Consider the following 23,605-nt stretch of genomic DNA (forward strand, 5'->3'; position numbering starts at 1 on the left):
GTCGTCGCGATCCCCGAAGGTCTCCCGCTCGCTGTGACGATTGCGCTCGCCTTTTCCGTCAAGAAGATGCTCTTGGACAACAACCTCGTGCGCCACCTCGACGCGTGCGAAACCATGGGCTCAGCGACCACGATCTGCTCGGACAAGACGGGCACGCTCACGACCAACCGCATGACGGTCGTCGAAAGCTACGTCGGCAACACGGAGTTCTCGTCGGCGGCCGACCTCCGCGCCGCCTTGTCGCCGGTCGCCATGGCGGCCCTCTGCGATGGCATCTGCCTCAACTCGACGGCCGAGATCCTTCCGCCGCTCAAGGCCGGTGGCAAGCCCGAGCACACGGGCAACAAGACCGAGTGTGCGCTCCTCCAGCTCGCCACCGACATGGGCGTGGTCTACGCCGACGTGCGCAAGGCCGGCGATGTCGGTCACATGCTCACGTTTAGCAGCACGAAGAAGCGCATGACGGTGGTCGTCCGCACCTCGGCGACGACGTGCCGCGTCTTCACCAAGGGTGCGAGCGAGATTGTCTTGGACCTCTGCCAGTCGCAGCTGCAGCTCGACGGGTCGGTGTCGCCGCTCAACGAGGCGCAGAAGAACCACATCCACAGCAACGCGATCGAAACGTATGCGAACCAGGCCTACCGCACGCTCTGCTTGGCCTACCGTGACATTGACGCGTCGATGGAAGTCATCAAGACGTGGGCCGACGAAGACCTCGAGCGCGACCTCACGTGCGTGGCCATTGTCGGCATCGAAGACCCAGTCCGCGACGAAGTGCCCGGTGCGATCCGCCAGTGCAACAAGGCTGGTATCGTCGTGCGCATGGTGACGGGCGACAACATGGCCACCGCCAAGTCGATCGCGCTCAAGTGCGGTATCCTCTCGCCCAACGACGGGTCGCTCGTCATGGAAGGCGCCGAGTTTCGTCGCCGCGTCTTGGACTCGAACGGCAACATCATCCAGAGCGAGTTTGACAAGATTTGGCCCATGCTCCGCGTGCTCGCACGGTCGAGCCCAAAGGACAAGTACACGCTCGTGTCGGGTCTGATCGCCTCCAACTTGTACCCACATGGCCCGCAGGTCGTGGCGGTGACGGGCGACGGCACCAACGATGCGCCGGCGCTCAAGAAGGCGGACGTTGGTTTTGCGATGGGCATTTGCGGTACGGCGGTCGCCAAGGACGCGTCCGACATCATCTTGATGGACGACAACTTCAAGTCGATTGTGAACGCGGTCAAGTGGGGCCGCAACGTGTACGACTCGATCGCAAAGTTTCTCCAGTTTCAACTGACCGTCAACTTGGTCGCGATCACAGTCGCGATCGTCGGTGCAATCGTGCTCGAAGAGTCGCCGCTCTCGGCCATCCAGCTGCTGTGGGTCAACCTCATCATGGACACGTTTGCATCGCTCGCGCTCGCGACCGACTCGCCGACCGATGCGCTCCTCGAGCGCAAGCCGTACCCGCGCACCAAGGCACTCATCTCGCGCAAGATGTTCAAGCACATTGTCGGCCAGGGCATCTTCCAGCTCATTGTCATTCTCTTGCTCACGTTTGTGCCGTCGCTCATCAACGTCAAGGCGGGCTACAAGGACGAGCGCGACGGCAACAACCCGACCGAGCACTACACGATGATCTTCAACACGTTTGTGTTCCTCCAGCTCTTCAACGAGATCAACGCCCGCCGCATCCACGACGAGCTCAACGTCTTTGACGGCTTCTTCCAGAACCAGCTCTACATTGGCATCCAGATCTTCCAGATCACGCTGCAGGCGGTCATGGTCCAGTTTGGCGGCCTCGCGCTCAAGTGCGCGCCGCTCTCGGGCTCGCAGTGGGCGATCTGCATTGGCATTGGCGCGCTCTCGCTCCCGGTCGGCCTCTCGCTCCGCTGTGTGCACGCCGACCACTTTCCGCAGTTCTTCACCTCGTGCAACGAAGTCGAGACGGTCCACGAGCCGTCGGCGCGCGGCAAGGAGCTCTGGATGCGCACCTTTGCCCGCCTCCGCACGCAGATCCGCGTGATCAAGGCTTTCAGGAGCTCGGGCGCCCAGCGTCGCCTCCTCACGGAAAAAGGCCATCGAAACACAATCTAATCTTATGTACACTTTTGCTTGATAACTCTAGCTTCTCTTGGTACACGAGGTTGACGACGACCAGTTTGGTGATTGTCCTTGCCTACTGGTTCCTGGAAGAGGTACGAGAGCTTGGTGCCTCTGTCTACTCAGTCGTAGGCAATCACCCCGAGTAGAATGGACTCGGTGTTGTTGTTGAAATATTATAGTTGGTGAGCCTTAACATGCAATGCTCAAGAAACGGAATGCACTCGTGAGGCGTGACCGGTATAGTATAGCTGATTTGATTTGAATCGTGCTAAAGTATAATAGCTTATTGGACCATGAGTGCAGCGGGAGAAAGTTTCGTGCGGAAGACTCGGTTGTTGCGCTCAAACCAAAGACTGTACCGAACGCTAGTGTGTAAGATCGGCCAGAGAGCAAGCATGGACAACTTGTCATCCGAGTACGGAACTGTAACTGGCCTTGAAACGGCCATGGTCGCCGGAGCACTCCCGGTAGGACTCCAGGCCTACGATAAGGACCTGTCCTCTTCAACCACAAGGTTCCAACCAATGGCGTTGCGGAGTGGTGTCCAAGTCCTAATTCAAGCTTGTGTCTGAGCTCACTCTTTGTATGGATCCGAATTAGCGGTAGGGCGAGGATCGCCCTAGAACGAGGCGCAAACCAAATCTTTTCGAGGGCCGTCGGATGGAGACGCAGCCGTTGACCGCGCTGGCCGTGGCCGCGACCTATGGGACGTCGCCTGAGAAGACAGCCAAGGAGCTCGACCACTCGGAGGCTCCGCGCTTAGTGGAGAAGCCTCCGCTTGCGCCAACGTTACTCTCGCCGCGGGCGGACGTGCGGTCGCCGCTCCTGCCACCGCGAGCGTACAAGCCCGACTATGGCAGCCTGCCCAACAGCCCAACGTGGACGACATCGGCCGGCAAGAAGAACTGGAACGACAAGCATATTGCCGACAGCCGGTCGTTCTGGGACTATTGCTGCGGCGGCCTCCAACGCCAGAGCCGCGACCGCTGGAGCCGGTCTCGTTCGTCTTGCCACGACAACTCGTAGTCTCACGAGCATGCCACGTAGGTTCTTGGACCAAAGCAACGTCGGGTCCATGGTGGACATTATCGAGGCGTGTATGGCGATTGTTTTTGCAGCCATCTACATCACGTACACGTACCTTCCCAACGACGCGGTACGCCAGAGCACCATTTGTGTATGGCTTGCATGTGTGAATGCGTAGCATCTTCCGTACTTGTGGCACATGGAGCTCCTCTGCGCCGGCTTCTTCCTCGCCGACTTTTCGTTCCGTGGCATTGCGCTCTCGACCGAGCCGCTCGACGACATGATCTCGTTCTCTGGCTTTGTCAACCTCGGCGCCATCGTGCCCGTGATCCCTGTCTCGTTCTTCATCCAAGACTAGTATGCCATTACTCTAAGTCATGTTGCTCATACGGTGACTGCATGTAGCAACTTTTGGACGACGGAAACGTACTGGCGCTTTGTCTACCCCCTTCGATTCCTCAAAGTCTACATTGAAGTCCGGCGCGTCATCAACCGCTTCCACAACGACGTGACGCCCATGACGCTCTTTGCTGTCAACGCGTACCTCCAGATTCTCTGTCTCTTGTTTTGCGCCGGTGGCGTCATTCAGGTCTTTTTGTCTCGTTAAGTCAATGTATCAATGTGTCAAGTGTAGATTGCCGAGACGACGTACGGCGATATGGACACGTACAACGGCGAGTGGACCTTCTTCAACGCATGCTTCAACTCGCTTTTGCTGTTTGTGGCGATGAACTACCCGACGGCCGACAACCCGCTCACCAAGTGTTTTGTCATGTTCCTCATCGTGCTCCTCATCATTGTCGTGCCCTATCAGCTCTCGAGCTTCTTTGAGATCTACGGGTCGTACTCGTCGTACGAGTACGACGTGCTCAAGCCGTCCCGGCGCATGAAGCACATTGTGCTCTGCGGCGACTTGACACCGAATCGTATCGAGCAGTTCTTCAACGAAATCTTCCACGAAGACCACGACCTCATCGACACGCGCGTGGCCGTGCTCTCGGACGACGAGCCCTCGTCCGACCTCGTAGGCAAACATCACCAAATGGTATATTCTATAGCTCTGGACCTTAGGTCGCACTGCTTCTCGACCCGTTCATTGCCAAGCGAACCACGTTCCTCAAAGGCTCGATCCTGCACGATTACGACGCCGAGCGCGCAGCGTGCTCGTCGGCGAGTGCGATCTTTGTGCTCACGCGCAAGGTGGGGCAGGAAGACGTCAACTTGTCGGACCACCGAACGTTCATGCGCGCGATGGCGGCCCATCGCGTCGCCAAGCACGTGCCGATCTACGCCCAGTTGCATCTCTCGAGCAACAAGCATCTCTTCCAGGACATCAAGAGCAACAATGTGCTCTGTTTTAGCGAAGTCATCCACTCAATTTTGGCCCAAAACTGTCTCTGCCCCGGCTTTTCAACCTTCATTTACAACCTCACGACGACTGCGGGGTACGTCCTGCTTTGGTGTTTTTGCGTTTTTGAGTTTTTGAGTTTGAGTGATGACATATTATTGCGCCTACATTAGGTGCGACACCGAGATTGACGATACGTGGGAGTCCCGCTACTTGCACGGTGCGAGCCACGAGCTCTACTCGGTAACGCTGCCGCCGGCCGAGGTACACACTCGTACCTAGAGAAGAGAGGAACATGATGATGCTAGACGATCGCAGGTCTCACGTTTGCCGAAGTCTCGTCGTGGATCTACTCGCAGTGCGACGGTGTGATCCTCTTTGCGATCCACATCGTGCCTGGGAATCCCGCGCAGGGCCACGGCACCATCGTGCTCAATCCTGGCAGCACGTATCTCTGCGTCGGCGGCGAAGTCGGGTTTGTCATTGCACGCGACCGCAAGGCGGCCGACGCTGTGAGCCGACTCAGCACCAAGAGCAGCGCCAAGCCGGTCGTGCCGCCGAGCCACAGCATGCTGAAAGCCGACAGCATCAAGGACCTCACGTCGCTGCCGCCGCCCAGCGAGGCGCCCGTCAAGCGCAAAGGCGGTTTTGTCAAGAAGAAGCGCAATTCCAGGACGCTCGTGTGGGCGATCGCGGACCAAAAGAGCCATGGCCACGTGAAGCGCAATCTCAAGGACGCGGTGGTCTACGATGTGACCAAGTTGAAGTTGGCGACGTCACCCATTGTCGTGTGCCTCCTCGCGCCGACGTTTCCGGACCACATGGAGTACTTTGTCGTGCCGTTGCGGTCGCCGATCATGAAGGAACACCACCCGATTGTGTTTTTGACGCAGAAACTGCCGTCGCGCGAGTCGTACGACCCGATTAGCGTCTACTCGGACGTCTACTTTGTCGAGACGACCAAGATCTGCCTCGAGTCGCTCAAGCGCGCCGGCGTCGAGATCGCCAAGCGCATCGTGCTCATGTGCGGCGGCGGCGAGTTTGCAGAGACGAGCAGCGCCGAGCTCCTTGCTGATGCGGTACAAATGCAGTTCATATTTTGCGGCAAAGTTTAGACAACGATCTACTAGACATCGATCGCGACCCACAAGAGCATTACGAGTTTGCTCGGGCCCGAGCGCGCGCCGGCCGTCATCACCGAGCTTGTCAACCGGTATCTTCGGATCCAAGCTTTCAGATTGGTTGAATGGAGCGTTGCTGGGTAGAGCGAACGTGCATTTCATCTCGCACAACATTGCGTCCTCGAGCTGGTTCGCCGACGAGACGAAAGACCCGGACGCCGAGCTCTCGCTTGTCGACGTGGGCAGCTTTTCGCGGTCGCGGGCGTTCGCGTCGGGCTTGACGTACAGCACATCGCTCTGCGACAGCCTCATGATCAACCAGTTCTTCAACCCGATGATCAAGAACATTGTGCGCGAGTTTGTCTTCTCGGCGCTGCGTGCGGTACGATCTACGCCACGTTTTGACGCTTCCTCACCTCGATTTAGCACACAGCGGTCTTTCCGAACGTGAGCTCGCCCGTCAAGCCCGGCGTGCCGACGCCGCATGCGATCCAGCGCTCGTCGCTCTTTACGTGTGAAATGCCCACGGACTTTGTCGGCAAATCGTTTGGCTACGTCTTCGACTACCTTCTCGCGTCTGACTCGATCCTCACGCTTGGCATTTACCGCTGCCTCCCGGCCACCGAGAGTACTGAGCCAACGACGATAGATAGTAACGACCTTTGCAGCAGCAGTAGCAATGTGGGCTTTGGGAGCCCGCCGCTCGCACCAGACGAAGAGTTGCCGGGCATCCCCGAAGTTCTCTCGCCGCCCGTTCGCGTCTTGCCTCGCCGCCGAGGCTCGAGTCGCATTGAGATCCCAGAGCCCGTGCGCCCCGTGCCGTATGGCTTTGCGTATGTGAACCCCAAGTCGCACGACATCATGACGGGCAACGACTTGATTTACGTCTTGGCGCACAAGCAGCCGTACTGGGTGTCCTAGTCGTACGTAATTCCTACTGCAATAATAACACTCTTGAGCGAATCACACCAAATGTAACACTGCGATCTCCTGAGCCTTCACCAAGAATGGTTGAAGAATGGTGCTTGTTGCTGCGTCGTTGGTGGTATATGTGGCTACATGTGGCTGGCTATATGTGGATATATATGGCCATATGTGGCTATATGTGGCTATCGAAGTTTATATATGGCACATGCCAGTTTTAACGTTTGGACCTATTTCTGTCGCTCTAGGTCTCGCACGATGGCGTAACCTGGCATTTCGTGTCCTCCAAAGCTGCCTCTATCAATATGGAGCGTCTGGGCGATTTCATTTTCGATTGCGACTTGGGCGCGAGCTGTTGCTTGTGCCGTGCTTGTGTCGTGTGCTGGATGCGTATCGCGTGTGATTGGTCCAAATGATTTCATTAATGACCAATGATGGAATGCTGGTGAGCAGCGGGGTCCTTGCCGACAGCTCTTGCCGACCACTTCAGAGTCATCGGTTGCTGCAAGATTTGTACTGAAACAAACCGCTGCCTAGGGGTGCTTGGACGACGCTCAACGTTGTACATTCAGGTAAGCTCCACGCGATCCGAGATAACGTGCGGTCGCCAGATTGCCTTTGTCCCAAGGAATTCCATCGAATTCCACAAAAAACCGGTCTGCAAATTGGAGCGTATTCTTGGATTCACACATGAAGCTGGTCGACTTGGCGGTGGCGGGCGTCAAGGCCGAACGCCTCCGCTGGCTGCATGGCTCGGCCGCGCTTTCTAGCGGCTCGCACGTGCTCTACTGGATGCAGACGTCGCTGCGCACCCGCTACAACTACGCACTGCACGTGGCCATGGCCGCGGCCACCACCCTCCAGAAGCCGCTGTACGTGCTCTACACGTTAGACACGCACGAGGCTGGCATGTCGGAGCGCCACATGGCGTTTCTCCTCGAAAGTCTCTACGACGTCAACAAGTCGCTTCAGCAGACGCACCACGTCCCGTTTAGCGCCGTCCACTGCGCCTCGGGCTCAAGCGGCCCGCTCGACGTGGTCCTTGCCGCGAGCCGCAACGCATCGCTCGTCGTGACCGAGCTCCAGTACCTCCGGTCGGGACGCAAGCTCTGCACGACGTTTGGCGAGCAGGCCACTGCGCCGGTCGTCCAGGTCGAGAGCGACGTGGTCGTGCCCGTTGAAGTCGCGAGCAACAAGGAAGAGTACGCTGCGCGCACGCTTCGCCCCAAGATCACCAAGCACCTGCCGACGTACATTGTATCACTGCCGTCGATTGCATATGCGCCGCCGTCGCCGGCCCCAAAATCCTTGCAGGAGCTTCAAGCGCTTTCGCTGTCAACCCACGACACGTGGCTCGACCTGACCGATGCGTCGGCCGTCGACACGCTCCTCGCCACGGCCAAGGACGTCGACCGCAGCATCCCGCGCGTCTCGACATTTCTCGGTGGCGAGACGTCGGCGCAGTCGGTGCTAACCACGTTTTTGAGCCAGAAGCTGCTCAAGTACGGCACCGAGCGCAACGAGCCGAGCGGAAATGGCGCGAGCAACCTCTCGCCGTACTTGCACTATGGCAACATCTCGCCGGTCGACATTGCGCTGCAGGTAAATGCGACCGAAGGCCGTGGGCCCGCGATGGCCGCCTCCAAAGCGTCGTTTCTGGAAGAGCTCATTGTACGTCGCGAGCTCTCAATGAACTTCGTGTGGTTCAACCCGCGCCACTACGACTCGATCAAGAGCCTGCCGCCGTTCGCAACCGAGACGCTTGCGATCCACGCTGACGACGCGCGGGCCACCATCTACTCGGAAGCGCAGCTCGACACAGCGATGACGCACGACGCGTATTGGAATGCCGCGCAACTCGACATGATTGTCAACGGCAAGGTCGGACTGCTGTCGGCACTTGAAAGATTGATATTGATGGCGATTCTGTAGATGCAAAACTACATGCGAATGTACTGGGGCAAGAAGATTCTCGAGTGGACGGCGTCGCCGGAAGAAGCCTACGAGATTTGCATTCGGCTCAACGACAAGTACAACCTCGACGGGTACGATCCCAACTCGTATACGGGGATTGCGTGGGTCTTTGGGTACGTTCCGTGAAGTGGCAAATGGAGATGACGTTCAGTGTAGGAAGCACGACACGGGCTGGGCCGAGCGCGCGATCTTTGGCAAGGTCCGCTACATGAATGCGGACGGACTCAAGCGCAAGTACGACATGCAAGCGTACGTCAACATGATTCGACACCAATGTGCCGCGGCCAAGATGACGCTGCAGCCCAAGCAGTTGGCGCTCGAATGCACAAAACCCAAGGCCAAGCGGCAGAAGAAGGCCTAGTCGCTCTAGAAACCATTATCACATAGGTTTAGGTTTTAGGTCATATTACTTGAAACGAGTCTTGATCCCTTCACGTCGAGTCGACAAAACATCGACTATGATGTGTTCAGTATCTTGCACAAGCGAAGCAAATATACCCTCGGACGTACGTGGCAAGGACCTAGGTAGATATTTACTAAGCCAGCACACTGCACCGTACAGAGCGTGTAAAGGATGGTGGCGCTTGCAACTACTAGCCCTCCTTGACAGCACTTGCTCTGTAGAGATCCTCCTATGATCGAGCCTCTGGTTATGACACCCTGATTCCGGTCCGGGCCAGGGAACAAAAAAGAATGAAAAAAAAAATCACCCATCCCCGCCGACGCAAACCCCGGGAACAAAAAAAACCAAAAGTAACAAACAAAAAGGGAAAAAAAAATAAAATGGGGTTCAAAGGCCCTTTTCCGTGAGGAGGCGACGCTGGGCGCCCGAGCTCTTGAAAGCCTTGATCACGCGGATCTGCGTGCGGAGGCGGGCAAAGGTGCGCATCCAGAGCTCCTTGCCGCGCGCCGACGGCTCGTGGACCGTCTCGACTTCGTTGCACGAGGTAAAGAACTGCGGAAAGTGGTCGGCGTGCACACAGCGGAGCAAGAGGCCGACCGGGAGCGAGAGCGCGCCAATGCCAATGCAGATCGCCCACTGCGAGCCCGAGAGCGGCGCGCACTTGAGCGCGAGGCCGCCAAACTGGACCATGACCGCCTGCAGCGTGATCTGGAAGATCTGGATGCCAATGTAGAGCTGGTTCTGGAAGAAGCCGTCAAAGACGTTGAGCTCGTCGTGGATGCGGCGGGCGTTGATCTCGTTGAAGAGCTGGAGGAACACAAACGTGTTGAAGATCATCGTGTAGTGCTCGGTCGGGTTGTTGCCGTCGCGCTCGTCCTTGTAGCCCGCCTTGACGTTGATGAGCGACGGCACAAACGTGAGCAAGAGAATGACAATGAGCTGGAAGATGCCCTGGCCGACAATGTGCTTGAACATCTTGCGCGAGATCAGTGCCTTGGTGCGCGGGTACGGCTTGCGCTCGAGGAGCGCATCTGTCGGCGAGTCGGTCGCGAGCGCGAGCGACGCAAACGTGTCCATGATGAGGTTGACCCACAGCAGCTGGATGGCCGAGAGCGGCGACTCTTCGAGCACGATGGCACCGACGATCGCGACTGTGATCGCGACCAAGTTGACGGTCAGCTGAAACTGGAGAAACTTTGCGATCGAGTCGTACACGTTGCGGCCCCACTTGACCGCGTTCACAATCGACTTGAAGTTGTCGTCCATCAAGATAATATCCGACGCGTCCTTGGCGACCGCCGTACCGCAAATGCCCATCGCAAAACCAACGTCCGCCTTCTTGAGCGCCGGCGCATCGTTGGTGCCGTCGCCCGTCACCGCCACGACCTGCGGGCCGTGCGGGTACAAGTTGGAGGCGATCAGACCCGACACGAGCGTGTACTTGTCCTTCGGGCTCGACCGTGCGAGCACGCGGAGCATGGGCCAAATCTTGTCAAACTCGCTCTGGATGATGTTGCCGTTCGAGTCCAAGACGCGACGACGAAACTCGGCGCCTTCCATGACGAGCGACCCGTCGTTGGGCGAGAGGATACCGCACTTGAGCGCGATCGACTTGGCGGTGGCCATGTTGTCGCCCGTCACCATGCGCACGACGATACCAGCCTTGTTGCACTGGCGGATCGCACCGGGCACTTCGTCGCGGACCGGGTCTTCGATGCCGACAATGGCCACGCACGTGAGGTCGCGCTCGAGGTCTTCGTCGGCCCACGTCTTGATGACTTCCATCGACGCGTCAATGTCACGGTAGGCCAAGCAGAGCGTGCGGTAGGCCTGGTTCGCATACGTTTCGATCACGTTGCTGTGGATGTGGTTCTTCTGCGCCTCGTTGAGCGGCGACACCGACCCGTCGAGCTGCAGCTGCGACTGGCAGAGGTCCAAGACAATCTCGCTCGCACCCTTGGTGAAGACGCGGCACGTCGTCGCCGAGGTGCGGACGACCACCGTCATGCGCTTCTTCGTGCTGCTAAACGTGAGCATGTGACCGACATCGCCGGCCTTGCGCACGTCGGCGTAGACCACGCCCATGTCGGTGGCGAGCTGGAGGAGCGCACACTCGGTCTTGTTGCCCGTGTGCTCGGGCTTGCCACCGGCCTTGAGCGGCGGAAGGATCTCGGCCGTCGAGTTGAGGCAGATGCCATCGCAGAGGGCCGCCATGGCGACCGCCGACAAGGCGGCGCGGAGGTCGGCCGCCGACGAGAACTCCGTGTTGCCGACGTAGCTTTCGACGACCGTCATGCGGTTGGTCGTAAGCGTGCCCGTCTTGTCCGAGCAGATCGTGGTCGCTGAGCCCATCGTCTCGCACGCGTCGAGGTGGCGCACGAGGTTGTTGTCCAAGAGCATCTTCTTGACGGAAAAGGCGAGCGCAATCGTCACAGCGAGCGGGAGACCTTCGGGGATCGCGACGACAAGCACCGTGATACCGATGATAAAGTGGCCGAGGTACTCGGAAAAGTAGTCGCTCGACCACGGCTTGTCATCCACGCCAAACGTCTTGATGGAGAAGCGCATGACAAGGCCGACGAACACAATGATGGCCGCCGCGAGACCGAGCTTGCCGATAAGCACCGTGAGGCGGTCGAGCTTGCCCTGGAGCGGCGAGACCGGTTCGTCCTCGTCACCATCGTCCTTAGACGTGCTGCTGCGGGACGTCTCGAGCTGGAGGTCGGGCACTTGGTTGTTGGGCGTCACGACCGCGACGTAGTTGTCCGCGACCTCAGCGTCCGGCGAGTTCTTTGGCTTGCCGCCCTTGCCCATGATGAGCTTGGAGATGATACCGGCCTGCGACGACTCGCCGACGCAGACGACGAGCATCTTGCCGACGCCTTCCATGACCTTCGTACCCGAGAGCAGGAACGGGGCGTCCTTGCGGGTCTTGCGGAGGAGAATCGACTCGCCCGTCATCGCACTCTCGTCGATCTTAAGCTCGTTCTCGTCAAAGACAAGGCCGTCCGCGGGCAAAATGTCACCGACGTCGACGCGGACAACGTCACCAACGACCAAGTTGAACTTGCTGACCTCGGCGGGCACGCCGTTGCGAATGACCTTGATCTTCTCGTCTTCCTTGACTGCGTTGAGCGCGCGGAACTGCTTCTCCTTTTGGTAGTCGTTGAGGGCCGTGACCAAGACGACAATGAAGACGGCAAAGAGGATCGAGACGCCTTCGATCCACGCCATGTTGGGCTCGTCGCTCTCGACCTTGGTGCTGTTGACCGAGGTCTTTGGGCCCGAGTCGTGCGGCGCGACGATACCGAGGATGAGCGAGAAGACGCCCGCGACGCTCAAGATGATGATCGTCAAGTCCTATCAAATGAAATGAGTTCTTCCTGTCAAGAAATCAAGGGTGAGTACCTGGAACGCCTGCCACATGAGCTCAAAGATCGTGCTGGGCTTCTCGGGCTCAATGTAGTTCTTGCCGTACGTCGCTTCGCGCTGGGCGAGATCGGCCGCGTTGTCGTTGTCGAGGCCACCGTCGAGCGAGACACCGAGGGACGCGGCGACGCCTTCGACACCACCGAGGTGGGCAAGCGCGTCGGCCGCGCGCTCCTTGGGCGTCTCGACGAGGCGGATGAGGTCGCCAGTGAGCAGCTTCATTGCGAAGTACCGAGTACCGAGACCGGAGCAAATTGTAGAATGATAGAAACTCTGTTTCTTCTATCTCGTCCAGATGGGCGATGCTGGACAGACTGGACCGGAGGATGTTGCAGTTTGCCGGCGTCGTCAAGGAGCTAGAGCCAGAGACTCGAAAGTTTTTAGCATCCATCATCTGACGAAGGTTAGAAGGACGTTTGTTGCACATGCTGGACGTGGGTACATGCATCCAGGTACCCATCTGTTGTCAGATTCAAGCGGGAGATTCGGTGGCTATGCACGCCGGCGTCATTCGTATGGCCAGAAAGACCGTGAACCTGCGGCGGTTCATGCCGGCGTCATACCCAAAGCCGGCTGTTGAACGCCTCTCGCCGACCGCTCGCACCACCACAGATCGCATGTGATAACGCGCCGGGAGGCCGCGCCAGAGGAAAGGAATATTTTCGTAATGCGCCGCGTACCACTTCGGCGATGGCAGGTACATCAGCTTGGACAGGTACTTGTGAGGAAGAGGCGCGTTGCTCTTGATGTGCACCGTCGACCTGGCACGTGGCAGCTTCATTAAAATCGCTCTGGCGGCCGTCGTAGAGAATGACCAGCAATGGCGCTTGTCCAAGCTGCCAGCGCATTTCCGTTGCACCGAGATGGGACGCATCGCACGCTGCATGTGACGTGGATCGGCAGCGACCGCGAGAGCTGCCACGGCGAAAAACTTGCGATGGCCACCAGGAGGACGTTCGATAAGCTGTTCCATGGAAAAGGTCAACATCACCAAGCGATAATGCACAGTGCATTGGCCCTTGACATGCCCCTGCATTTGCACAGTGTAGAGAAGAGGGAACGTCCGTGGAGTGTTTTCATCCACGACCCGGCGATGAAGCCGAGAGACTTGTAGGGTGGCCGATAGCGCATGGACCTGAAGTTTATGATAAAGGATTTGTGTGGTAGCTGATCCGAGCAGTTGCCATCACCACGCCGCAACAGCGACCTGGACGAGGACGTTCCGTAGTGGAGACAAAGGTGTTTAGCCCTACGTCATGGCTGGTCGTTCTCCAATGGACAGGTCGTCAACTGGAGTCTCGATAGCTTCACACCTTTTCTCCTAGACGAGCGTCCGTTCCACAAGGCAAAAGCGTTCATTCGACAGAGTTTCGAAGAGCATTCCACTTGCACATCGCAGTCGCAACGACGTTGAAGTCTGGGCTTCAAGTAGCAAATGTCGAAGTTGCTCGGTGCTTGACCTCGTTGGGACGCGACTTCGAACATGACCTGTTATGCTTTGCACTCAGGACGGCGCTGGAGCTCTCTCGTGACTCCTGGCTGCGACCAAACGCTTTCCCGTCGTTTGCTCCCCTAACGTTAAATCGTCTGCAAACGACCTGCGATCGAGCGCTGTGGGAGCTCGTTGTGTGGAGGACTCCGCCGATCCCTCTCGCTTCGAATCCTTCTTCAACTGCCTACCACGTAGCAAGAACTGCTTGCCGAACGACGACACATCCCCGCGCTTCTCTCGGAAGCAAGCCAGGATCATAGGTCCGTGCCAGGATGCAGAGACCCAACGTCGCTGACCCTGCTGCTCATACCAAGGCCAGTGCTCCCCTGTTAGCTGCTAACGTTACACTGGTGCAGCGCGTGGTGTGCCCAAGCGCAAACTCGAGGCTTCTTCTGTCAAGTCCTGTCGAAGCACTCGACAAAAGTCTCTGCCTTCGTTGGATGCTCTCGATGCTTCCTTGTTGTAGCGCAGGGTATCTAGATCACCTCGTACAATCAAGCACACACGGGCCAATCGATGCACAGGTCGCCAGCCCACGATGGCTTCATGAGTGCGCAGGACGATCCCCAACATCGTCCGTCAACTCGGGCTCCTCCATGGCCGCTGGAGATGCAAGTGGCGTCCTTGGCGTCCGACTTGAGCGAACGCTCATGCCAAGATTGTCATGCAAATATGAGCGTGACCTTAGAAAGCTGCTCTGTGAGGTTGGGCGTTAAGGGGCAAAATCATGATCGTGTAAAGGGTGCAGTGTGATCTAATTATTGGTCGTCCAACTTGGGCTTCTTGCCTTCGGGCTCGCCTTCTGCTCCATGTATGAGCCCCATGTCGTCCATGAGCAATATATAAACGTACCGACAACGCGCGCCAACTCGGCGCCGGCAAGGCCACGCGCGCGGCTCTTGGGGCCCCAGTACGCTTCCGGGTTCTTGGGGAAACGAAGCGCCTTCTCCTTGCCCGCCGACGGACGCTTGCCCTAATCCATACAAACAAAATCGTTCGCACCATATTTCGCTCACAACACGAGATACCGTAAAGACGGCTTCGTGCTTGGGTTCCTTGGCGAGGATCTGCGTGCCCGCATCCCTCTCCGACTCGTGCTTCTTGGAGATCGGGTGCTTCTTGACCCAGCAGCGCATGATATCCCAAATGATGTCGTTGGGCGCGTCCGTCTTGATGGCTTCCGGGACCTTGTGCGACTGCGACACCTTGTAGCCGGCGTTGAGAATGGCCGATTGCATTTGCTACATTGCATGAGCCTCCGACTCCGAGCCATTCTACGTACGTCCATGCGCAGCTGGCTGCAGTGCAGCGTCTTGCAAATGCCGTGGAGCGTGTAGTACAGCGGCGCGTCGACCACCTGAGAAACCACACTCAGCGTCGACTTGGATGCAGGCAAGTAAACCTCTTCCGAGACGGACGTGAGCAACCCGTGGAGACGGTCCTTGGTCGGGTACTTGGCGACACCCTCCTTGATGACGTTCTCACGGACCTTGAGCACCATGTCGCGGTCGTGGAGCGGGTTGGACCAGATCGGACCTACAGGGTGCTGAGGATATGGCTGACGCATGATGGGGACGCACCCGACATCTTGAACTTTTTGCCGCACTGGTCACAAAGCGCGCGCTCGGGCTCCTAGAAGCACGCCACGTTGGCTCTCCACCGCCGACAAGTCTCGACGTACGACGAACGACGCGCTGTACGTCTTGCCGTTGAACTTGCCGAGCGGCTGCATGTGGAAGCTGTCGCAGCCCGTACACTAGCCACATTGGATGAGCAGCCTGGGGGGTAGGTATAGGGTATGGAAAATGAGCGTACTTGGTAGACGTACGACTGCTTGGTCATGGACGCCTTGACGTTCACGGGCGACTTGTAGACGCGGACAAAGACGCGGACGTAGAAGTCGATGCTGCACGAGACGACCGGCACAATGTGCTTTTGGTACCGGATGGCCGCCGACTCGATCGAGTGCAAGACTAGCACGAGGTTGGTTAGGATAGATAGAGATAGGGATGTAGTACCCATGCGCAGCGCGTTCTCGTGGAGGTAGTTGGACTTGTACGGGACGCTGCCGTAGCGATGGAAGCACACGTCCGGGTCCTTCCCAGAGAGCACGGGCATGTCGGTGCACGTGACGCAGAGAAGACCGCCGTTGGCAATCGCCTGCACGGCGCCGTCGAGGAAGATGGACGCCGACCCGTACGGATCGAGGTCGATCACGTCAAAGTTGTCGGCTTCCTTGCGGTGGCGGTACATGACGGACGTCGCATCGTCTTCGTTCGGGATGAGCTTGTCGGTCGTCAAGCCGTTAAACTACCACGACATCACTGAGGACCAACGTTGCCAAGCAAACGCGTACCTCGATGTTGCGCTTGATCGAGATGACAGCCGCCGGGTCGAGGTCGTTGACAAGGATCGACTTGACGCCAGCAATCTCTTGCCAGTAGCGAATCGAGCGCAGACCACTGGCCGAGAGCGCTTCAAAGATCTTGAGGCCGCTCGTCTCGGCGTTCGCGAGCACATGCGCCTTGACCTCGTCGTCACTCGGGACCTCCTCGTTCTTTTCACGCTTGCGCTGCTTGAGGATCGCCTCGCGGGCGCGCTCGTGCGCAAACTGGTTGATGACCGCGATCGAGAGGTCGCGGTTGAGCACTTGCACCTTGTTGTAGAAGACCTGGTTACCCTTGGGGAAAATGATCTTGGCGCGGCCTTCCTTGATGATCTCGCCGTCGGCCATGGGCGTCGTCTTGGGCGTAGCGTCAGTGCTCATGCTGCGGCGGCAGGTCGTCCGGGAGAGCGGGCGATGGCGTGGGAAAAGCCGATGTAACATCATGGACACTTGAATGGTGCTCCCAAAAACGTGCCAATTTTGACCAGTAAAATGCGAGCTCACCTCGGGCGGCTTGCTCTTCTGCCCGCCCGCTCATTGGCCCGTTGTGGCACGCTATTTGCGGCAGAGGTCGGCTTATATTCGGCATCATCATGGTGCCGAGTGGCAGACATGGTACGACAGTCTGGAGCTGCAACAAGGGATACAACGGGGGCTCCGGAAGTACTGTTCTACATGGACTCAACGTACGCAGTCGTCGCCGCCTGGAGCCTACCACCCAGCGTCGGACCATACATTTTCATCCTCTTTTTTCATTTCCCATTAAAGTAAAATGCTAAGGAGAGCCTTCCTGCAGGCGTCGAGCGTTGAAATGTCCACCATGGCACGTATGCTGGCTGCACTATGCTGTACGGCGCGACAATGTGCTCGCTGAACAGGACGCGAGACCGTCAGAGCAAGCTGGTCTTACACGTGGCACATGCCGAATCGTAGCGCTCGTATTGGTTTTCAGTCATTTTAATAAAATCCGATCTTCGTGTGAGGGCTCGTATCCGGATACGCGATTGCGGCAAGAAGGTTCCTTGCTGCGAAGATAATGGGAGCAGCCTCGAGCATCGACGATGGGGCGCCGGACCTCGAGCCGTACGACCGCCTGCGCGAAGGCTTCCGCCGCTTGCTGCCGCCGGGCGCGCCGCGAGGCCATGGCATCGACCGCGCGACCTTCCGCTACATGGTGCTTGCGTCCTTCCCTCGCTTCCCGCGGACGCTGGCCGAGCGCATCTTTGACGTGCTCAACGTCGAGCACTCGGGGCTGCTGCAGCTAAGCGAGCTCCTTGCCGGTCTCGAGCTTTCGCGTGACGTTCCATCCTCCGACGCCAAGCTGCAGCAGGCGTACCGCGAGAAGCAGTGCAAGCTTCTCTTTGCCATCTACGACTACAACGACACGGGCTTGCTCCAGCGCGACGTCCTCGAGCGTTTTGTCATTGTCATCTATGGCGCAGCGAAGCTGCCGCTTGTCGCACCCGCGCTCGACGTGCTCTTTGACAAGGCTACGCTCTCGCAGGTAGACACGACTGCTTTGTCTCCTCTAAGCATCCGTCGCCTCGCTCTAGGCGCCATTCCTGACGTACGCCGAGTTCCACCGCCACTTTGAGACGCGCAATGCATCTTTGGAGTTTCTCTTTCGCTGGCTGGCGACCGTCGCCATGCACGTCGGTCGCGGCCCGGACCCCGGTATCGGCGCACTGCAGACGGCGTACAGCGTCGTTGCGATCCGCGACCGCATCCGCGCCGACACGCTCTTGACGATTGAAGAGATTTGCAACCTTGAAAAGTGGTTTCAGCGCGCCCTCACGAGCGGCCAGCGGCTCGCGACCGACGCGTTCGTCCAAAGTACCTTTGCCGCGTCAACGTCGCCACGCTTTGCAGAGGCCCTCGCACGCTTCATCGGCCCGCGCCTCGACTTTCACCAGTTTTGCCTCCTCGTGTCGACCTTTGCGCGGAGCTCCACCGACGACGCGCTGCGCTACCTCTTTCGCATCGTCGCGGACCCGCGATTGACGCATGCCACGCTCGTCGAGCTCGTTGAACACCCAATGCATGACAACGCCACCTCGTCCCATGTAAGCATCCTCTTCTCTCGACGCACGCCATGCTGACGCTCTCTCTAGAGTGCAGACGACAACGTCCGGGCGGATAGCGACGACGCTGATGGGTACACGCTCGAAGCGTTTGTCGAACTGGCAACTTCGTCGTCGTCGCGCTCGTTGGTGGAGCCGCTTTTGCATGCACTGGCCATCGCCGTCTCGTCCCAGTTCAACTACAGCGTCAAGCCGCAGACGCCAGCGATCGAGCGCTGCATCGTGCGTGCCCGCTGGCTCGACTACACCATCCCTCAGCGCTTGCATGTCCGTCTACTCTCGTTCTGCAACCAGATCCTTCACGTACGAGGTAGATCTGGCACCTCGTTGACACGGCGTGGTGGTGCGCGTGGTGCAAGTACTCGGGCTTCCACGTGCTCGAAGGCACCCGCGGCGGGTCGCTGCCGTTTCCAGCCCTGCCCGCCAGCGTCGTGCAAACCACTGGCCTCGACGTGTGTGACGACGACGCGTCGACGACCGAGCGGCCGCCGCGCCTCAACAATTGGGCGCTGCAGCTGCGTGCCGGCAGCCGTCGGCTCCAGCCCAACATGGTGCTCGGCCAGCATTTTCACGTGTGTCTTGTCGCTTCCACGGCTGTCATTTCAAATGTGTTTGTAGCTGTTGCCCGAGCCCGTGTACACGGCGTTGGTGGCGTGGTTTGGCGGCGGCCCGCCCTTTGCGCGGTCCTATGTCGTCGGCGACGACGGGCACTTGACGTTGGAGCTCTTCCCGCTTGTGCTGCGGGTCGCCAAGACCACGTACCGCGGCGACATCACGTTGTCGGGCGAGGAGATCCTCGTCGGCGCGCACTCGACGACGGCGTCCATGCTTTACGACTGCTGCCACGCGCTCGTCGTTTTGCGCGATGCAGTATCCAAATCCCGTCTCTGGGCATTCCGCCAAGACCAACCGTTGGCCAAGGTGTGTTTGGCCAAGTCGGAACGCAACTGCATGCTGCACTAGGTGCTACTGCCACCCAATGCACTGCCCTACGCCCAGCTCAGCCAAGAATGGGTCTTGCTCGTTGAAGTGCAAGACAGCGACGGGTCCTGGCCGCTCTCCCAGGTAGAACCTTGGTCGATCGTGCTGGCACGGACAGGGATATGTGACTAGCCGGAAGGAAGTCTGGACGAGACAGCACCCGAGAGTCACCCGCCGTCTTCGGACGCGCCAAAATCTTACTCGAACGGGCTCGTCGGACTCGACAACCTCGGAAACACGTGCTACATGAGCAGTGCGATCCAGTGCTTGAGCCACTCACGCCTGCTCAGCGATTACTTTCGTACCGGGCTATACCGGCACGACATCAACACGCGCAACCCGCTGGGCATGCAGGTATGTCTGTATCCTGCTGATGTTTCATGTCCAACCACGTGTTTGCTTGGGCGGTAGGGGCGCCTTGCGGCCGCGTTTGGCCAGCTCGTGCTGCAGCTCTGGACAACGTCCAAGAAGCACTTGTCACCATCGCCGTTCAAGGCGGTGCTCGCCAAGTACAATAGCCACTTTGACAACGACGACCAGCACGACGCCCAAGAACTCCTTGCGTTTCTTCTGAGTGGTCTCAGCGAAGATCTCAACCGCGTAGTCGAGCCGCCGCCAAGCACGCCGATCGCCGACAGCCATGGCCGGCGCGACGCGGACGTGGCCGACGAGTGGTGGCAGACGTTTCTCCAGCGCGAAGTGTCGGTCATTGTCGCACTCTTTATGGGCCAGTACAAGTCGCTGCTCACGTGTTCGCGCTGCCATTTTGCGTCGGCGTCGTTCGAGCCATTCACCTTTCTCCAAGTACGTTTCCCAATGCCCATGGTAGAAGCGTGCTCACGGCGCGTAGCTGCCGCTGCCCGAGAGCACGCTGCGGCACCTCGTCTTGACGATCGTGTTTCGCTGCGACCGACCGCCGCTGCGCGTCACAGTGCCGATCCAGCGCAGTGGCACCATCGCCGACGTCAAGCAGGCCGTGCTCGCGCTCGATGTCGTTGAGACGGCCCACCTCATTGCCGCGTGCCTCCAAGGTCGGGACGGCGTGGTGCACACGGTCTTTGCCGCGGGCCATAGCGTGTCGCATATTCGTGACGACGAGCCCCTCATCGTGTACGAAGTTGACGATGTCACCGCCCTGCAGCAGCAAGCGACGTGCGACCCGACCGCGCCGCTTCGCGTCGGCGACGCGGTTGGCGTCCCGAGCGACCGTGGCGGCACGCCGTCGCACGCGCGCATCACTCACTGCAACGCCAACGGCACTTACGATATTGCGTACTGGACGGGCAAGCGCGACAGTGGGTAGGCTCTCCTTACCTGCATGTGTCCGGCCTCTCGACGCGGCTCGTGTGTAGCTTGTCGCGCACACGCGTCTTGCAGTACGCGGGCAAGAGCGTGCACGTGTACTTGGTGCATCGCCGCATGGAGCACTCGAACGTCTTCTTGACCGACCCGTGTGTGTTGCGGCTGTTTGGGACGCCGCTCGTGCTGCCGTTTGTACCAAGCGCCACGACAGGTTATGCCTTGTACGTGGCAGTCTGGCAGCGTCTGCGTCGTATCTTTCATTGGACCGAGCTGCCGGTGCCGCTCAAGACCGCTCGCGCACCAAGTGCGCGCAGCAACGTGGCGACCGTTGCCCTCGGTCGCGGCCTGGGTACGCACGACTTGTATGCTCCATATTGAGCTCATACGAAGGCTGTGTAGAGGACACGGGGTTTGGGTTTTGTCTCCGGATGGTGACGACCGACGGGCTAGCGTGTTCGCGCTGCGACTGGCTCGACGGCTGCCGCGGCTGCTTGGTGCCCAGCGACGACGTCGCCTTCGTCCAAATGTGCGGTCGCGAGACGCTTGCGATCGACTGGGACATGGCGACCATGACAGAAGTCTACGACGGCGGCGAAGCCAGCAAAGTGGTGGTGGGCTCGGACAGATGGTTGTGCGTGCATGTAGATGCGGCGTAGGTGCACCCGAGCTACCACACGTACAAGGCGGTGGTCGACGCGCCCTTGAGCTTGGCGTCGTGCCTGCTCGAGTTTACGGCCTGCGAACCCATGGACGAGGTGCGACCGCTCAGGTTCTTGGCGTATAAGATATCACAGACGAGCGTGGACAGGCGTTTTGCGGCCGCTGCAAGGCGCTGTCGCCGTCGACGAAGAAGATGGATCTCTGGCGCCTCCCGCCATTGCTCGTGATCCAGCTCAAACGCTTCCAGTACACGTCGTCGTCCAAGAAGAAGCTGCGGCAGCTCGTCCACTTCCCACTACGTGGCTTGGACTTGGCGGATTTTCTCGTCAAGAAGACGCTGACACCAGGGCTCGAACACTGGCAATTCCTCGGTGGCAAGCTCGCGACGCAACACGAGGCGCGTCCCAACAGCGTCTACGACCTGTACGCGGTCATCAACCACATGGGAGCCCTTGGCGCCGGCCACTACGTCGCCAACGTGCGAAGCGAGAGCGATCAAAAGTGGCGGTGCTTCAACGACCACCTCTGCCGCGACATTGACGAGCGCGACGTGGTCTCGTCATCGGCCTACATTTTGTTCTACGCACGCCGCGACATGCAGTCGCTGCCCGTGCGCCAAGTGTTTCCGCCCAACATGAGTGCCAGCCCGCTCTCGGACGATGAGCTCTCAGCGATGCTCTCGGACCGGGACGGCTCGCGCTGTACGATTAGCTAGCTTTTATAAAGTTATGGAAGAACTTGCAGGTGCTGGATGTGGTCAAGACGTGCCATGACGCAAAAAGGTAGGAAGGACAGGCAAGAGGGTTAGGGTTCGACGTGCAACGCCGCCGTAAACTCGTCGGCCGAGTAGAGCTGTGTGCCGAGCCGGTGCTCGAGCACCGAGAGGAACATGCGCACGCCGAGTGGGAGCGCGTCGTCGTTAAAGTCGAACGCATCCGAGTGCACGTCGCGGATCTGCGCATCGTCGACGCCCTTGGTGCCGAGGAAGAAGAAGCAGCCGGGGCGTTCCTGAAGGTAATACGACATGTCTTCGGACGCCATCATGGGCAGCCCCGCCTCCGTTGCGATGGCAATGCTTCCCGCGACCTCGGCCACGATCGCTGCTTGCGCCGGCGCGTTGATGACGGCCGGGTACCCTTCCTGCATGGTGATCTCGGCCGTCGCACCGTGCATGGCGCAGATGCCATGGACGAGCGTCTCAAAGCGCGTCCGCAGGAGCGTTGCGGCTGCCGGTGCGTAGTCGCGCATCGTGCCACCGAGCGTCGCAGTCGACGGGATCACGTTGTTGGCTTCGCCCGCGTGCACCTGCGTGATCGAGAGCACCGCCGTGTCGTACGGCGAGAGGCTTCGGCTCACGATGGTCTGCGCGGCGTTGATGATCTGCGCGGCGATGATGACGGGGTCGCGGCACAGCTGCGGCGCGCTGCCGTGCCCACCGGCGCCCGTGATGCGCACGGTAAACTCTTGCTCGTGGGCCATGACGGGCCCGGACCGGACATGGACCTGGCCCAAGGGGAAGCCGTAGTTGTGGTACCCGTACACCTCGTCAACGCCGTCGAGGCAGCCGTCGGCGATCATCGAGAGCGCGCCGCCGGGATTCTCTTCCTCGGACGGCTGGAAGAGAAGCCGGACGCGCGTTTGCGCGGGCAGCAAATGGCGCTTGCGCTGGAGCAAGATGGCAAACCCGACGAGCGTCGCCATGTGCCCGTCGTGGCCGCACATGTGCGCGATCGCGGGCGATGTCGACGCATACGACAGGTGCGCATTGCACTCGGTCATCGGCAGCGCGTCCATATCCGATCGGAACGCAACGCAGCGCACGGGCGTCACCGACGCGGCCGCGCTCGGCAGCGCGTCAATGTCGACGACGAGGCCGGTCATCGCGCATGCGCGGATGCTCGCCTCGGGGATCTTGGCCTCGTTGACGAGCATCGAGCGGAGCGTGCGCTGGGTCCGGACCTCCTGGAACGCGAGCTCTGGGTGGGCGTGGAGGTCGCGCCGCAGCTGGCGCAGGAGCGGAAAGAGGTTGACCATCGCAAATCTTGAAATGACCCACGACGATGCTATTGGCAAAAAATCAGCCAATCAAACAGCGCGACGACGCCAGCTTCAAGCCACAAGATTTGGCGGCGTCCGAGGTCGGAGCTTGCACCCACTCAGTGCTGTACGAACATGTTCTCGTAGGGACACCCGGACCAGCTTTACCTATTTGGCAGAGAAGAATGACCTTGCAGTTGTGAAGTGCTGTGTACATTTGGGATATCGATTCGCTTGGCATGCTTACTTCAAAATTGCTGCATATGACGGGAATTCCTTGTTGTCCCGGTGCAAGTCCGTCGCAATACTGCTGCCATTTCCGTATCATCTTCGGATGCAGC

General features: G+C 59.2%; 7 protein-coding genes across 7 annotated transcripts; 4 read left to right on the top strand and 3 right to left on the bottom strand.

The window, feature by feature from the left end:
- SDRG_09214 (calcium-translocating P-type ATPase, PMCA-type) lies at window positions 1-2,116 on the top strand. Its single transcript, XM_008615132.1, has one exon. The coding sequence runs from the start codon at window positions 67-69 to the stop codon at window positions 2,089-2,091; it is 2,025 nt and encodes a 674-aa protein (XP_008613354.1). The 5' UTR covers window positions 1-66; the 3' UTR covers window positions 2,092-2,116.
- A 629-nt stretch (window positions 2,117-2,745) lies between these two features.
- SDRG_09215 (hypothetical protein) lies at window positions 2,746-6,516 on the top strand (the record flags this gene model as incomplete). The annotated part of the gene is made up of 11 exons (XM_008615133.1): window positions 2,746-3,095; window positions 3,148-3,256; window positions 3,305-3,483; window positions 3,532-3,715; window positions 3,761-4,150; window positions 4,198-4,571; window positions 4,648-4,738; window positions 4,783-5,553; window positions 5,605-5,687; window positions 5,740-5,977; window positions 6,022-6,516. Exons 1-11 carry the CDS (start codon window positions 2,761-2,763, stop codon window positions 6,514-6,516), a joined length of 3,249 nt encoding a protein of 1,082 aa, XP_008613355.1. The 5' UTR covers window positions 2,746-2,760.
- Window positions 6,517-7,209: 693 nt separating this feature from the next.
- On the top strand, window positions 7,210-8,964 carry SDRG_09216 (hypothetical protein; the record flags this gene model as incomplete). The annotated part of the gene is made up of 3 exons (XM_008615134.1): window positions 7,210-8,400; window positions 8,452-8,606; window positions 8,650-8,964. The coding sequence occupies 3 exons, from the start codon at window positions 7,210-7,212 to the stop codon at window positions 8,852-8,854; spliced, it is 1,551 nt and encodes a 516-aa protein (XP_008613356.1). The 3' UTR covers window positions 8,855-8,964.
- Window positions 8,965-9,247: 283 nt separating this feature from the next.
- On the bottom strand, window positions 9,248-12,648 carry SDRG_09217 (hypothetical protein). The gene is made up of 2 exons (XM_008615135.1): window positions 12,305-12,648; window positions 9,248-12,256 (listed from the first exon to the last, which is right to left on the bottom strand). The coding sequence occupies exons 1-2, from the start codon at window positions 12,545-12,547 to the stop codon at window positions 9,284-9,286; spliced, it is 3,216 nt and encodes a 1,071-aa protein (XP_008613357.1). The 5' UTR covers window positions 12,548-12,648; the 3' UTR covers window positions 9,248-9,283.
- A 1,832-nt stretch (window positions 12,649-14,480) lies between these two features.
- Window positions 14,481-16,685, bottom strand: SDRG_09218 (hypothetical protein). Its single transcript, XM_008615136.1, has 10 exons — window positions 16,174-16,685; window positions 15,836-16,127; window positions 15,633-15,790; window positions 15,499-15,573; window positions 15,398-15,449; window positions 15,220-15,353; window positions 15,100-15,174; window positions 14,846-15,058; window positions 14,670-14,790; window positions 14,481-14,619 (listed from the first exon to the last, which is right to left on the bottom strand). Exons 1-10 carry the CDS (start codon window positions 16,645-16,647, stop codon window positions 14,576-14,578), a joined length of 1,638 nt encoding a protein of 545 aa, XP_008613358.1. The 5' UTR covers window positions 16,648-16,685; the 3' UTR covers window positions 14,481-14,575.
- Window positions 16,686-17,181: 496 nt separating this feature from the next.
- Window positions 17,182-21,990, top strand: SDRG_09219 (hypothetical protein). The gene is made up of 13 exons (XM_008615137.1): window positions 17,182-17,707; window positions 17,757-18,266; window positions 18,315-18,551; window positions 18,599-18,856; window positions 18,903-19,205; window positions 19,248-19,349; window positions 19,398-19,619; window positions 19,677-20,069; window positions 20,116-20,564; window positions 20,618-20,916; window positions 20,967-21,178; window positions 21,224-21,322; window positions 21,376-21,990. The coding sequence occupies exons 1-13, from the start codon at window positions 17,240-17,242 to the stop codon at window positions 21,940-21,942; spliced, it is 4,119 nt and encodes a 1,372-aa protein (XP_008613359.1). The 5' UTR covers window positions 17,182-17,239; the 3' UTR covers window positions 21,943-21,990.
- Window positions 21,991-22,031: 41 nt separating this feature from the next.
- On the bottom strand, window positions 22,032-23,261 carry SDRG_09220 (hypothetical protein; the record flags this gene model as incomplete). The annotated part of the gene is made up of 1 exon (XM_008615138.1): window positions 22,032-23,261. The coding sequence occupies one exon, from the start codon at window positions 23,259-23,261 to the stop codon at window positions 22,032-22,034; it is 1,230 nt and encodes a 409-aa protein (XP_008613360.1).
- Between the last annotated feature and the right edge of the window lie 344 nt (window positions 23,262-23,605).

The sequence above is a fragment of the Saprolegnia diclina genome, assembly GCF_000281045.1.
Source record: "Saprolegnia diclina VS20 unplaced genomic scaffold supercont1.29, whole genome shotgun sequence".
Taxonomy (NCBI): Eukaryota; Oomycota; class Saprolegniomycetes; order Saprolegniales; family Saprolegniaceae; genus Saprolegnia; species Saprolegnia diclina.